Source organism: Leptinotarsa decemlineata, unplaced genomic scaffold, assembly GCF_025532065.1.
Source record: "Leptinotarsa decemlineata unplaced genomic scaffold, Ldec_3_MD MMD2_tig00003348_RagTag_RagTag, whole genome shotgun sequence".
In the NCBI taxonomy this organism is placed as follows: domain Eukaryota; kingdom Metazoa; phylum Arthropoda; class Insecta; order Coleoptera; family Chrysomelidae; genus Leptinotarsa; species Leptinotarsa decemlineata.
Window position 1 is genome coordinate 3,285,373 of NW_027412588.1, and position 14,621 is coordinate 3,299,993.

The following is a 14,621-nucleotide window of genomic DNA, read 5'->3' on the forward strand; positions in this document are numbered from 1 at the left end:
AGGTAAATGTAGTGAAACAGATAATGATGTTGATAAAGCATTATTAGAATATAGAAATACTCCACTTTTTGGAATGAATGTATCACCGTCAGAACTGCTGAATTGAAGACTTTCGAGAACTATTTTACCAGTATCAAAAAACTCCACACACGAGGCTCGTGTTTCTCGATGTATGTTAACCTCTCTCTTTGTAGTGTATCTTCCTGTTAAAGATTTGCTTCAATGAGAGAAAGTCGCCTATCAAATTCACGCTTCTGAGCCTATATATTCGCCATTTCTGCAATCCAGGCTCTCCGCAGGGAATCGGACTCATCATAGAGCTCCTCCACGTTAGATAATTCCTTTCTCGCAGACTGTGCTCAGGACATGAAATCCATTATTTTATTGTCCTCAATAGCAGACTGTGGAAGAGGAACTTCCACAGCATCCTCTCCTATCCTAGGGTGGTGTTGGTGGGATTGCGGGACCGGCTTCGTGGTGGACATCTGCTGTAACCACTTGCACCATGTGGCGCGCTGGAGAGTACTGCGATTACTTTCACTGTGGGATGTGCTGATTCAGGCTTTAATGTCTGTATTCTTTTCGCATCATTATGGAAGCACTCAGCTCATCATCCTCCACCTTGGATGACGGCTTCGACCCCCTGGACCTCTTAACTTCCTTTTTCGACTTATGAATCTAATTCACATCTTCAGTGTTCTTTTTTCACTTGTTTTGAACTCAGGAGTTCATCCTTCTATCTGACCTGGGTTAGTATCGAAGATGATTGAAGCGTCCCCGAAGGAATTCTACATCCACGTACGATAATCAGTTAATAATTCTAACTCAATACCGGTATGCTTCAACATAAAATCCCTTGGTATACCTGAAGATGTGAAATAAGACGCAAGATCCGAATTATATGTGATCAAACTCATATTTTTCAAATTTTCGAAATAAAACATAACAGATCGTCAGGTTTCAAGAATATGTCAGAATAATCACCTAAATCACGACAATTGAACATGTCCCATTCCTGTTGCACTATCATAATCTTCATCAAAAATATGCTTCTCATTCAGTTTATCATAAAAGTCCACCTTCGATGGTATACTTGAAAAATTAAATTCATCCAAACAATGAATAAAGTTGTATGAAGAAATACTTTCTTGCCTTATTAGCTGGAATTTATCATTTTCTGGAAAAAATGTTCTAGTCTCTAAATAATATTTAACATCAAAATTATCGTCCAACTCTTGGAGAGATGTAGCTGAAATTTGAAACTATTGATAAATCCCAATTTGAAATATTTTTTACTTTCCCATTCCGATAGAATTTGTTTTCCATGAATAGATGTTTCGTGAAAAAAACATATTTCTCTTTATTTTGAGCGATGAGATCAAACATAACTACTTCTTGAATAAGTAACAGTTATACCCACTGAGATTATGAAATTTTTTTCGTGAATTTGGACAATTTGGAATTGAGATCACACATGGAATATGTAGCTCCATTTTTCCTCCCGTAAGATAGCAGTGATCACGGACTTTAATATCACCATCTTCCTCAGCAGTCAAAGGACCATTCTTAACAACAGTTTTCAAATATTTGTGATAGATATTTGTCACGTCAGAGATGTGAGAAAGCATATGGTTCATGAATATAAGTTTCATTCGTGAAAGAGTGAGCAATATTTGGTTCATTTGTTTGAACTGGTTTCAAAATAGATTCGAAATCAGCATATATAAGGAATGAAACTTTCAATTATTTCTCAATATTTTCAAATTTCAAAATATTCTCAGGTATTCTGAAATTTGTGTTCGGTGTTCTCGATTGTCCAACCTGAAAGAATATGGTTTTTTTTTTCACACACTCAATTGATGATGTACTCCATAATGATACAACTTTTCTATTAAGACATCATAAGAGACACAATCATCTGCCTTCGAGAGATGGCAGTGTGATTACAGTGAGATTTCCTACATCAATGCACTCGACTACATCAGTTACAATTTTCAAGATAGCATCAAGTGTGGAACTATTTTGTAGAAACCTAAGCTGGGATCTCCTAAAGAAATTGGTTTCCTTGAAAAATGAGGACAAATTTGTTTTTAATCAAAATATCGCCTTTTTAAATGAAGGTATTAATAGAAATTTCCAAAAACGTCAGGAAAAATACCGGTGCTGAAAATAGTGTTGATAAGTTGTGTGAGTGGTTGTAAGATAATTTCAATTGTGTCTTTTATGATTCTATTATTGAATCCATATGCATCAAGACATTTCAAAATCTTTAATGAATTTACCGCATGGAGAACATCGTTTCAAGTGACTGGGTTTAAAATAAATGAAGTACAGGGAACTGGAAAATTTTTAAAATCTAATAAATTCAAATTTAAGACAATTGGAAGGGACGTAATAATTATATTTGCGACACTCAGAAAAAAGTTGTTGAACATATCGGGAGATGAACTGGAGTAAGAGATTTATTTCTTCACACCATGAAGTGGCAATGAAATTATTATTTGCTACCTTCTTTTTATTTTTAAAGAGTCAATTATAACTTTTCTTAAATTTTTTATAATTTTGAAACTCAGAGAAAACTCAGTTCATCACGATGAGTTACTGCGTAAATCCAAACTCATTTTCACAAAGAAAACTTTTCAGTAGATAATATGTCGCGTATTTTATCGATGACGCATCTGTATTCTTTCGTCGTTCTAATTATATTTAAGTACTTATTAATTTTTTCAGGTTATTCAGTAACATCTGGATATTTTTATGGAGACAAAAATTTGTTTTATGCCTCAGGGAGCCCTAGGGGGGAAATGTACATGGGAAAGGTAAAAATAATTTATAATTTCTGGTCAAAATTAATTATAATTTAAGTAAATGACTGCAAGCAGGTATTCCGATATGGAATATTATTGAGAGCCACCATCAAAACACCAACAGTTGAATTGAATTTGAATCTATTTTGTCAATATAGATAAGTGAAAAACACATGATCCCGTAGAACAGCTCTTTCAAATATGATGGCGTCATTTAAAACGTTTGCTATTGACATCAGCTCATGAAGAAGGAAAGATGGTGCTAATTCTCTAAAATTCTTTTGTGATTATGATATCTGTTACGGGCACGGGTCACAGTTCAATATCCCTAAAGAAAATGTTCATCAATTATATTTATGAGTTCATGAATGTCTTGGGTACTGGATTCTTGAATAACATAACTCATGCGAGAATTAGATTATTTAGCACAGAAGTGTCAAACTCAATTTTGCAGAGGGTCATATATTCAATTCAGAATGTGTGGGCAGGCCATATTCAAATAAGAAAATGTACTGATTTATCATAATATTTTATTTATTCAATCATATAGTATACAATATATGGTTGTTAAAAATTAAATCAAAGTTATAAAAGAGGGTACCTAATTATTTTAAGCTCGAGGATCCAGATACCTGACTTCTCTTGTTTTTGGCAATCTCATTGATGTCAGGTATCATATTTGTTGTAATAATTTTAATAATTGATTGGAGATGTTCATTCGTAAGTAATAGAATTGGAAAACTATTGGGCAAACACGACATCGAAACAGTCTTCAAACCCACGAGGAAGATACAACAAAGCCTCAGGTCGGCTAAAGACAAAAGAGACCCGTTATCAGCAGCAGGGGTCTATCGCAAACCGTGCACTTGTGGAAAGGTATATATCGGAACCACCAAACGAGCCATGGGAACAAGACTAAAAGAGCATAAAAGGAACTGCAGACCAGGCCAAACGGACAAGTCAGCTGTGGCAGAACATGCACTTAGTGAAGGAGACCACAGAATTTTGTTTGAAAACACAGAACTAATTGCCCCCAACCAGGGATACCATAGCCGACTGGTACGGGAGGCAATAGAGATCCACAAACACACGGAGAATTTCCACCTGAAAAGAAGAAGCGGTGCACCTCAATCAAATATGGAACCCCATTTTGAGGAATTCAAGAATAACGAACAGGACAACAGGCAGCAAGATTATTGATGTTCCAAGTTCAAGTGCAGGAACGAGTACAGGTACAAATGCAGGTACAAATACAAGTACAAATACAACTGATTACCTGACGAGGCATAAATACGCCTTACGAAGCCGAAAAGAAAGTCATCAGACAGCAAGCCATGATGGTTAAACCTCTGAAGAAGCTAGCCACTCGCGCCAGCGAAACGTCAGGAAGAAATTCCTATGATTGAGTTGTTTACTAGAACTAAATAGGTACTCTCTCGCTTGTCTAGGCACGCGATGTCCTTGAAATTAATCATAAATGTAGTGTGCGCATTTTAAAACTTCCCTAGAGGAATCGGCTTAAAAGCTCTAAAAACCATTATTTCTCTTTCTGACACATTGCGATCGCGGGCTCTAGTGATAGGGCACGGCGGCCGGATGCGGCAATATAAAGGTGAAGTATTTATTCAAATAAGAGGTAAACGGCCATAACTTCAATACAGGTCTTTCAAGAAGACCATTAAAATTGCGTAAAGTCACGACTCTGCGCCAAACTAATGGCTGTAAACTTTAACTTTTAATAACAACCAATGCACCAAGTTTGATATTTCTATATTTTGCGTCTACTTGCCTCTTCGCTGTGATCTGATATGCAGCTATTCACCTTTTCGAGAAATCTTGATGAAACCGTTGGGAGTAACTGCCAACGATTCAAGGTCTAAATATTGAACATGGTTGAAGCAGTTTCAGATAATCCTCAGATAAAAGCAGGCAAACTGAATTCAACACACCTTCAATTTGCTCGGGAAAAGTATAAAATTCCTCATGAGTCAGCAACTTTTGACCTACGACACGGTAAATATGATTTTTAACAAATTTTACACCGCTTTCGAAAGGACCTCCGAATGGGCTCATTCAGGCTAATTTAGTTTTTTATTGAAAATTATATATTATAAAAGTAAATCATCTCTCAAGAATCCCACAAAATTTTCCGGTTTTCATGTCAATTAACAACTGAGCAAGAGCAATTGAAAATGTTATATCGCCCGCGGTACATCCTGACGTCACACCAAGCAACGAGCTTTGAGCGGTGGCAACCGGGCCTGTAGTTGAAGATTATGAATCGCTGCCATCGTCGGATTTTGTTTCATTTGCTGACTGGTTTGAAAATACCACGTGTTACATATTCACGCAGTTGATACACTGCAGTAAACAACACACAACTTGCTCTCTACGGCTTCAGTAGACGTATGTATTTCGCTTATCCGCCAGCACTCCCTTGTCGCCGAATCCGCTGATGTGACGTAAAGTTTGACCACGCCCCGTTTCGGTAAACGCCTCATTCAACTATTAATTTGTAGGGGAAGATAAAGAGTGAAAATTCAGATTTATTGCAGATGTACTATTTGAAACATAAACTTTCAAATAATGAAATAAAAAAAAAATTGGTAAATGAGCACATCACCATTTCATTTTTTCGTGGTCGGTCGCCTTATGAGAGTAAAAATCAATTAATTTTTTCTCTGCTATGCAATTAGTGCTGCAGAGGGAGAAAAGGTGTGTTTTTTCCTCTGCGATTGAAAAAAGTCCTGAATGCAGCTATAAAAGCTTCCAATTTATGTGTTCGAAGAAAATACGCAGATGTTTTCAAAGATGTATTAAGTAGGTACTTGCAATAAATTTTCGGTGAATTCAGCCTTGCAAAAAGATACGAGCCCAATAGATAGATTGATCTATGCCCATAGTAAACATTTCCCTAAAAACCGGAACATTTCCAAATGAACTGAAGACCTGAGTGAAGAAATTGGTATGATAAAAGATATTATATCAAATCATCTGAACTGTCTCACTGCTTTAGCCCAGAGATCGGCGCTGGGTCTAATTTTATGTATGCAGATACCATTGATATCAGAAAAAAAAAATTATCCTGAAATCAAAGTGTGACATTGTTTTGATGAATTTATCCAACACAAATGGACAGAAATCAACATCTACAATTAACGAAATATTCAAGTTTCAGCAAATTAGAATCGAAAAAAAAAATGAAGTGTTATATTACCTATTATCAATTATACTTCATATGTTCCTCGTTCAAGTGAATTCGTGAAATTTGCTAATGTTCTTTTTGTTTTTTTTTTATATTGTGTAGGTATTCCATAAAAAACTATTTGTTGTTTGTTTTTCTGTTACTGCTATTTTTCTTCAGCTCTACTTTTTACAGGTTGTCGTTTTCCAATTTGCGAATTCTAATCCAATAGTTATCAACACAACACTGTTAGGACATCAATTTGGTGAATATTTTGGTGCTTCACTTGGTTCGGGAAGGATAAATGGCGACAATTTGGACGACCTCATAGTTGGAGCACCATTTTATAAGGGTAATTCTTTCAACGAAGGAAAAGTATACTGCTATTTAGGTGGTCAGGTAATTAAAAAATATTACAATTCTATCAGAATCTTTTACATAAACCAATCACAGTTTGTTATTGAAATTATTATTTTTGAATGATAATATAACAATTGTTTTGTTATCAAAATATCAAATCAGTTTATTGAAAACGGACATCCTTCAACCCTATTTGAAAAATATATTTACCTACTGATCCGAATCTGTTCAAAATAGTTCTCAGCTGATTATTCACAGTCGACACGTCTGTTGTAGAACAGTAACACTGTTTCAAACTGTTTGAAGGTGGTTGACAATTTTTCGCGGTGCATTCAATTGGTTCGGACTTCCATTGTCTAATATGAAATAAATTGATTCGGAATCCCTGAAAAAATCTATAAAAAATTAACATGATTAGCTGAAAAAAAATTATATCAAGCAAAAAAACTGAAATTACAGTGAAATAAAATACAAACAACAAAAAAAAATCGTAAAATTGAACTTTTAGCACGAGATGAAAATTAAAAATTATTAATCTCGATTGTTAGTATATCCACAATCGTAATTCGAGTGCTTCCACTTATCTCCTCTTCCCTCTCTTTGCTTCATCGGTTTTAGCACGAGCTGACCGTTTGGCCGGAGTTGGTCGTATTCCGCTTGATTATTTATAGGTTTCCATATGTTGCGTATCTCTACACTATCTTGGCTAAATGCGTTGTTGGACAACATATATGGAGCTTCTTTGACTTCTCTCCTAAACCAGTGTTTTTCTTTGTGGATGATTTCAGCTTGAGATCACTTGATGTTATATCGATAAGTCCAAACATGCTCTGCTATTTCTGATTTGCTGGTTTCTCCTCGCTGTGTGTGTTTCTTGTGTTCGGCAATGCGAACAAGACGATTATGCATGCTAACAATCGAAACGTCGTGAAGTAATTTTCATTTATTGTTGATAGATAATTTTTAATTCACATTTCTTATTACAATTCTTAATTGTTAGTTGTATTTTATTTCATTGTAATTTCAGTTTTTTTTGTTTGATATAATTCTCATTTTTTAGCTAATCTTTTAATTTTTATAGATTCTTTCAGGGATTTCAAATCAATTTATATCATATTAGACAATGGAAGTCCGAACCAATGAAATGCACTGTTTCACAATCTCTGCAGTTTATGTCTGATAATGATGATGAGGATCACGGATTTCCACAATATGAAATAAAAAACCTGCAATCGTTAGTAATACCTTCTAGAAAACAAAAAAAAAATTAATGTGATGAAGCCGCTTAACTCACTTAAATGAGTCAAAAACCTAATCTCTTTTAAAATGTATTCTTTTTGCAATTTAAACTCTCTTCATCTCTTCATCGGAACATCTTCGAATAATTAAAAAAAAACGTACTCAATTCTTTATGAATTGCAATGTTGATAAGAGCATGTGTCAATTATGGCAAAGAATACAAAGCCCATAGAAGCTCAGAACTGGCATTTTCATGTACTGTAAAATTTTCAGTACTCACCCTGACCACCAGAGGGCGATGGCAGATCTATGTCAGTATTTAATGTGAGTATCAACAGAATTGGGTAGGTAGCAGTCGCTGACAATCAGTCGGCCAAATCATATCGAAGTTGGGAAGTACGCCAAAATTAAATTGAATTAAAAATCCAACTGGTTTGTCAGCGACTGCTATCCGTTCTGTTGGTAATCCCATCGCCCTCTGGTGGTCAGGGTAAGTACTAAAAAGTTTACAATACATGAAAATGCCAGTTCTGAGCTTCTATGGACATTGTATTCTTTGCCGTAATTGGACACGTCTGCTCTCCTTAACATTGCAATTCATAAAAAACATTCAAACGTATTTCTTTTCAAGAATCAATGGCGTCTTTCTTCTGGTATGCAAAAAAAGTGTTTATTAGCTTATCACCTTTCAACCCCTAGGAGTTAGAGACAAATGTTTTCACACGAAAGTTTAGCAAAAGCTCCATGTAGGTGAAATTTTATTCTTTTGTGTAACGTTCCTGTGGATGATATCTGTTTCGATTCCGTTACCAATGTTTGGAGTACCAACTGAATGTGAATGATTTTCGTGTAATACAATGTTCTTCATATACAGGGTGTTTTCTAACTACGGTACGAAACTTCAGAGGCTGATTCGATGGGTCGTTATGGGAAAAAAGCTCCTAAAGACATATGTTTGGAGTTGCTTTGTTTCTAAGATACATAGCGTTATGTTAAAAAAAAAGTATTTATATAATGTCGTAAATTCCCTCACACCGATTTGGTTAGAATTTGCTACAGTTATTTGAATTAATTGAGGCGCTTATTTAGCCCTAACTGGATTGATATTATTAGGTCCAGTAGAGTCTCGGTGGGCACGACAGCCAACAATATTGGGAAAAAAAGTATGCCACTGACTTGTAGTTTTTCATTTTATTAGATTAATGAACTGAAAATACAACCTTATCGTTGTTTGTGTTTTCTTCATATCTAGCTTCGTTTTCGGGAAAAAAATTTAAGTCACTTTGCATATCATGAACACCTGCTTTGGAGACCAGCTGACAGTGATAGTGTTGTCATATTAGTGAGAGGCGAATTTGTAAATTAGCAGTGATTCCATCATGGATAATTTTACTAACGCTGAAATGGCTGACATAGACTCTATCTATGGATTGGCAAATGGAAATGCGGAAGAAGCACGAAGAATTTACTAGGATAGATACCTTAACGGAGTTATTTCATGTGTTAAAACATTCAGAACGTTACAAGCAAGCTTATGTGAAACTGGGAGTTTGAATAAAAATACAGCTGCGTGGGAGACTAGAAACTGTAATAACGCCTGAACTGGAATATGTTATACCTAATGCGATAGAAGAAGATCCTGGTACTTCCAGGAAGATTGTACTGTAGCTGGAAGTCAGCATAAAAACCGCATGGACAGAAACCTCCTATATATACCTACCAATATCACATACAGCGGACCCATGTTCTACTGCCTCCGAATTTTCACCAAAGATTAATGATTTGCAGATGGTTGATTCATACGATGGCACACAATAATAATTTTTTACCAAATATTTTATTCACGGACGAAGCAATTTTTTACGAGGTGCTATTATGAAGTACAAACTACAATCACAAACTGAAAAAAAAGTCAGTGGCGTTCTTTTTTTCAGAATATTGTTAGCTGTGGTGCCCACTTATATGCCACTGGACCTAATAATTTCAATCTAGTTCGGGCTCAATAAGCCCTTTTTACTTCAAATAACTGTGGCAGATTTCAACCAAATCGGAGTAAGGATATTTATGACATTTTACAAATACCCTTTTTTTTACTTCAACACCCTGTATCTCAGAAACGAAGCAACTCCGGACATATATTCATAGGCACTTTTTTCCTAAAACGGCCTGAGGAATCATCCCCTGAAGTTTGGCCCCGTAGTTAGGAAAGGTGCTGTATTTGTATGTAGATGTTTCTTCAGATAGATGGACTTCCTCAGCCACTTTTCGTCTGAAAAAAATATTCTGTGCATATGATGAACATCTTAGTGAAGAGTTTTTATTGATGTAGTTGATAATTTCCTTTGAAGACTTTCCACTAGAATAGGAAGGTAAAAAAAATTCTAAAACTGGAATGAATCACACACAATTGAAAGTTATATTAAATGTTACCTGGAATGTGTAACAATTTCATATTCAATTAACTTGTTTAGTCTTTGCAAATCCCTTCAAATACATTCAGCATGTTTAAAACATAGTTCATAGTAGTTAAAACATAAAATTGGTCGGCGAATTCTTGCGATTACTTGTGATGACATCCTACGTAGAGAATTTTTGAGAAAAATGAAAAATGTTCTAATGGAACTCTGTATTCATTTTATGGTTGAAGAGAATACTTCAAAAGAAGTTAGTCTTGACATGAGAATCATTGATCTAATTAATTTTCAATTGAATACCATTATCACAGTATTATTACAAAGAATATAATTTCAAGGTTGCACGATTGCAAAAGGAAATGTTCTTATTTCTACGCCAGATACTAAAAACACAAAAACACATACATTCAGTTGCAAGAACCTACTCGAATTCATATCGTTCATATCGTCATAATGATCCTTATTGCTGATTGCTGAGCATATCTAGTTTCTCATTATCAAATTTCAACCTTCTCCCAATAGATGGACATTTATCGTTTCTTTCGATAATTCTGGTATAATATTTCGAATCTAAGAAAATTAGGTAAATCATTAAGAGATTTCGCAAGATATTATCAGAAATGCTTCACTGAAAAACAAAATAAAAATTCATTGGAATGAACCTAATATTAAGATAGATTAAAAAATATTCAACTTTACAAATATAATAATGATGGGAGAAATGGTAGAATTCACACGGAAGATGGAATTCAACGATTTCTATTTGATCAACAAGAAATAAGTTTGCTTGATACCTTGGCATATTTCACAATGAAACCCACGAAGTTCATTTTGTATTTTTTATTGGTTCATTGAAAAATATAATAATAATAATTTTCGAAATCTTCTGATTTACAAAAATATTATCAGATTTCAAAACTACTACTTTTGGTTGACATTTTCAATCCATGTTTTCAGGAAAAGCTCAAGGAGTCAACGATATTGACAGGACACCATTTGAATGGACAATTTGGAGCATCTATAATGTACTTGGGAGACATAGATAATGATGGATATGGAGGTAAAGTTGTGAAAAGTAATAATGAATACTGATAAAAAAAGTTTACATGAAAATCTGATTTCTCAATTTCTTCGTTTGTATAGTTCAAGTAAACGATATAGTGCCTCCTACCTTCCAGCAGTTCCCCTTTAATAATATAGTTAGGGAGCTAACTAATTTTGTTATTCAATTATCATTTCTGGTTATATAAGAATCACAATAACTATATATATATATATATATATATATATATATATATATATATATATATATATATATATATATATATATATATATATTTATATATATATATATATATACAAATAGACAGAAGTCAACCGCATATTTGTGGTTCCAGTTAGAAGACCTAGAATTCCCAGGCTACATCTAACATGACCACGTAGGCAGCTATAGCTACCTGCGTGACATCCGGGTCCAGGATATAAATACAAATAGAGATTTTATCGAGTGTGCATGATACAAATCATGTATTTATATCCTGGACCCGGATGTCACGCAGGTAGCTATAGCTGCCTACGTGGTCATGTTAGATGTAGCCTGGGAATTCTAGGTCTTCTAACTGGCTCCTGTTGTTGACTCCGTGCGTTTGTGTTGTTTACTGCTTTCGGCAAACAAGTGTTGTCCATCTTTACATTTGGCTGCACCGCGCTGATGAGGCCAATAGCCAGAAACACATGTCCGCGGTTTGCCCCCCTTTTTGGAATGTTGTGTCCACGAATTGCTTCATTTTTGATTTGTAACATGCACACTCGATAACATCTCTATTTGTATTTATATCCTGGACCCGGATGTCACGCAGGTAGCTATAGCTGCCTACGTGATCATGTTAGATGTAGCCTGGGAATTCTAGGTCTTCTAACTGAAACCACAAATGTGCGGTTGGCTCCTGTTGTTGACTCCGTGCGTTTGTGTTGTTTCCTGCTTTCGGCAAACAAATGTTGTCCATATTTACACTTGGCTGCACCGCGCTGATAAGGCCAATAGCCAGAAACAAGTGTCCGCGGTTTGCCCCCCTTTTTGGAGTGTCGTGTCCACTCACTTGTGACCTAATCTAACCTAATTACTTACTCACATATATATACAATCGATCGCTTCAAAAACAATTCACTAACTTTCTTCAAGAACTTCTGATAATTCCTCTTCCATATTCACCGTTTCACTATCAATGTCACATACTTATCTTCCAAATACAAATTGTTATCCATTAAAAAACTTTGTATTTCATCTTTTCTCGAATTTTTATTCGGTACTTTGATGAGCTGTCGCGAATGATAGTAAGCGTTGTCAAGAACTATTACATTATTCGCATCCAAATTTGGGATCAATGTGTTTTCAAATCATTTCTCAAAAATATTACCTTCCATGTTCTTATGATAGTCAACATTGCAGTCCTCAAGTTTTTTTCCACATAATTTCAAAGAATTCGGAACCCATCCTTTACTTTCTCCGCAATACACAATGGTCGCTATCTTTTGTTTGCAGGCATGTTAGGCATACACATTCTCAAACCATCAGTCCACCCTTTCGTAACTGTGTCGTGAGTGTCATACCAAGTTTCGTCCAAATAGAAAATTTGCCGTTATTCTTGTCTATATTTAGTTATTCGTTCTAAATATTTGTTACGCAATTTCACTATTCTTCTGCTTTCCATAACTGTTTGACGTTTGTTTATTATTTTAAATCTAAATCCTAGTTTCTTTATCCAATTCTGAAGAGTTTTGTCACAGCAGCTCACGTTATGGCCGGAAGTATTCAATTTCTTCTTTATGATTTCAATTGCAGGAATCTCATTGCATTTAATGATTTTATTAGATGAACATCCAAAGGTTTTGGTAATCCCGCATCAAATCGCGTTTTGCATTCATAAGGTTTGTTTTTGACTATTTTACGTACAGTTGAGAAAGGAATTTCGGTCAAATCTGATGTTGCTTGTAATAGTTTTTTTTTCCTCGAAACCAAACTTGATATGAAGATTCTTATATACATTGAAACATACTCTCTGTGTTTCAATATTCAAATGCATCCGAATCTTATTCACTGGTATCTCTTTTTTGCATTGTTCACCAGCGCTATTGGAATCACTACACAGGAAAAAGTTTGCGTTTTTATCACACTCGTTATTACCATTAGTACTTGTCCAAGGACGCCACATTTTAAATAAATAACAAAAATTTTAAGTAATTATAACTTCACCAATATCGAATTTCAACACTCAAATCGCGATCAGTTCCTGAACTGAACATTGACAACACGACTCTTCTAACCATCCACACATTCTATTGGTCACCGTAACATGACTTCAAATTTAATTTTATGACTCTTCAGCCAATCGTAAAACTCGGTTAGTAAAAATTATCCAATACGAACCGCCAATTCTTCAGTCCACGTGGACTAATTCGTAGCGGCATTATTCCTTTGTATTGGTTTTTTTCGCCTTTGAGTTCGCCGAAACTTTAAGAATTACTATATCGGTTACTTCGACTATACCTACAATTTCCGCTTGAAAAAATAAAATTCATTCATTTGCACGTCATTATGGAATTTTGTATTATTAAAGGTTTGAATTATATATAGTAGGTCATAAGGATACTTTTTTTTTGCAAACAAACAGTTTTGATATTTATCTTATTAGTCCAGTTGTCATGTATTTAGGTCATTAACAATAACAATTGGTACTAATGGTAGGTACTATTGAAAAACATGATGCATTATGAAAAGCGCTTTATATATAGAAATATTCCGGATTCCAAAAATTCATAGAAGGTTGTATTAAAATTTCAAAACCAAATAATTATTCAAAATGAACACAACGTTTACCTACATTAAGTAGGACACTAGAAAATAATGTAGCGTTTTCGACTTCATTTGAGCGAGAACCCGAAATGAGTACATGAAAAAGTAGAAATAATTTTATGGTTCACAAATTTTTATGAGTTGTAGTCAGCCTCTGATGATACCAATTCGGTTAGCGAAACGCGCGTCAAAAGACAGCATTTTTGTTCTGGTGAGGGAGTGTTTCCAATTGATTGATTTTTTCGCCAACTAGTACTTATCAAACAAGAAAAAATATGTAAATTACATAATAGTTCTTTCTCTTAGTGTAATGTCATGTGGTGTGGACGTGAATATAGGGTCTTCCAACAGGGACTTCCGAACTTTGACAATTGATAACGGCCATCTGTCAAATTAGTTGCCATTTATTCGGTTTGTTTAGCCAAATCACTATGAACGGTTATAGGATTAAACAGCATGTGCAAATAATAAAATTGTTTTGTCAAAATGGGTATTCTAGGCGTCTTGTGATTCACGCGTTCGCCGTCATTCTGCAAGAAACTGTCGATGAAGAAGTGTCCGCTTGTCGTCGCACAAGTATTTTTTAAGTTTATTGCCGTGTGATAACGTGTTATAACTGTAAGAATCTTATATTTAATTCCACGGTTTTATTTCCTGCAGACCATGGTCAAAAAAAACGTAAAATAGCTTTCACACTATTCTGAATTAAGTAGTTAAATATTTCATTATCATTGAGCAATGTGAATAAAGGCCCTGCTTATGTT

The 14,621-nt window shown here is 34.8% G+C and overlaps 1 protein-coding gene across 1 annotated transcript in view; it reads left to right on the forward strand.

Annotated features, from left to right (window-relative positions):
* Positions 1-14,621, forward strand: part of LOC111505489 (integrin alpha-PS5) — a 184,506-nt gene that overhangs the window by 98,974 nt on the left and 70,911 nt on the right. The window contains exons 7-9 of the mRNA XM_074178103.1: positions 2,731-2,819; positions 6,187-6,390; positions 10,962-11,064. Of these exons, the coding sequence (XP_074034204.1) occupies positions 2,731-2,819; positions 6,187-6,390; positions 10,962-11,064 (396 nt within the window). The remainder of the gene's footprint in view (positions 1-2,730; positions 2,820-6,186; positions 6,391-10,961; positions 11,065-14,621) is intronic.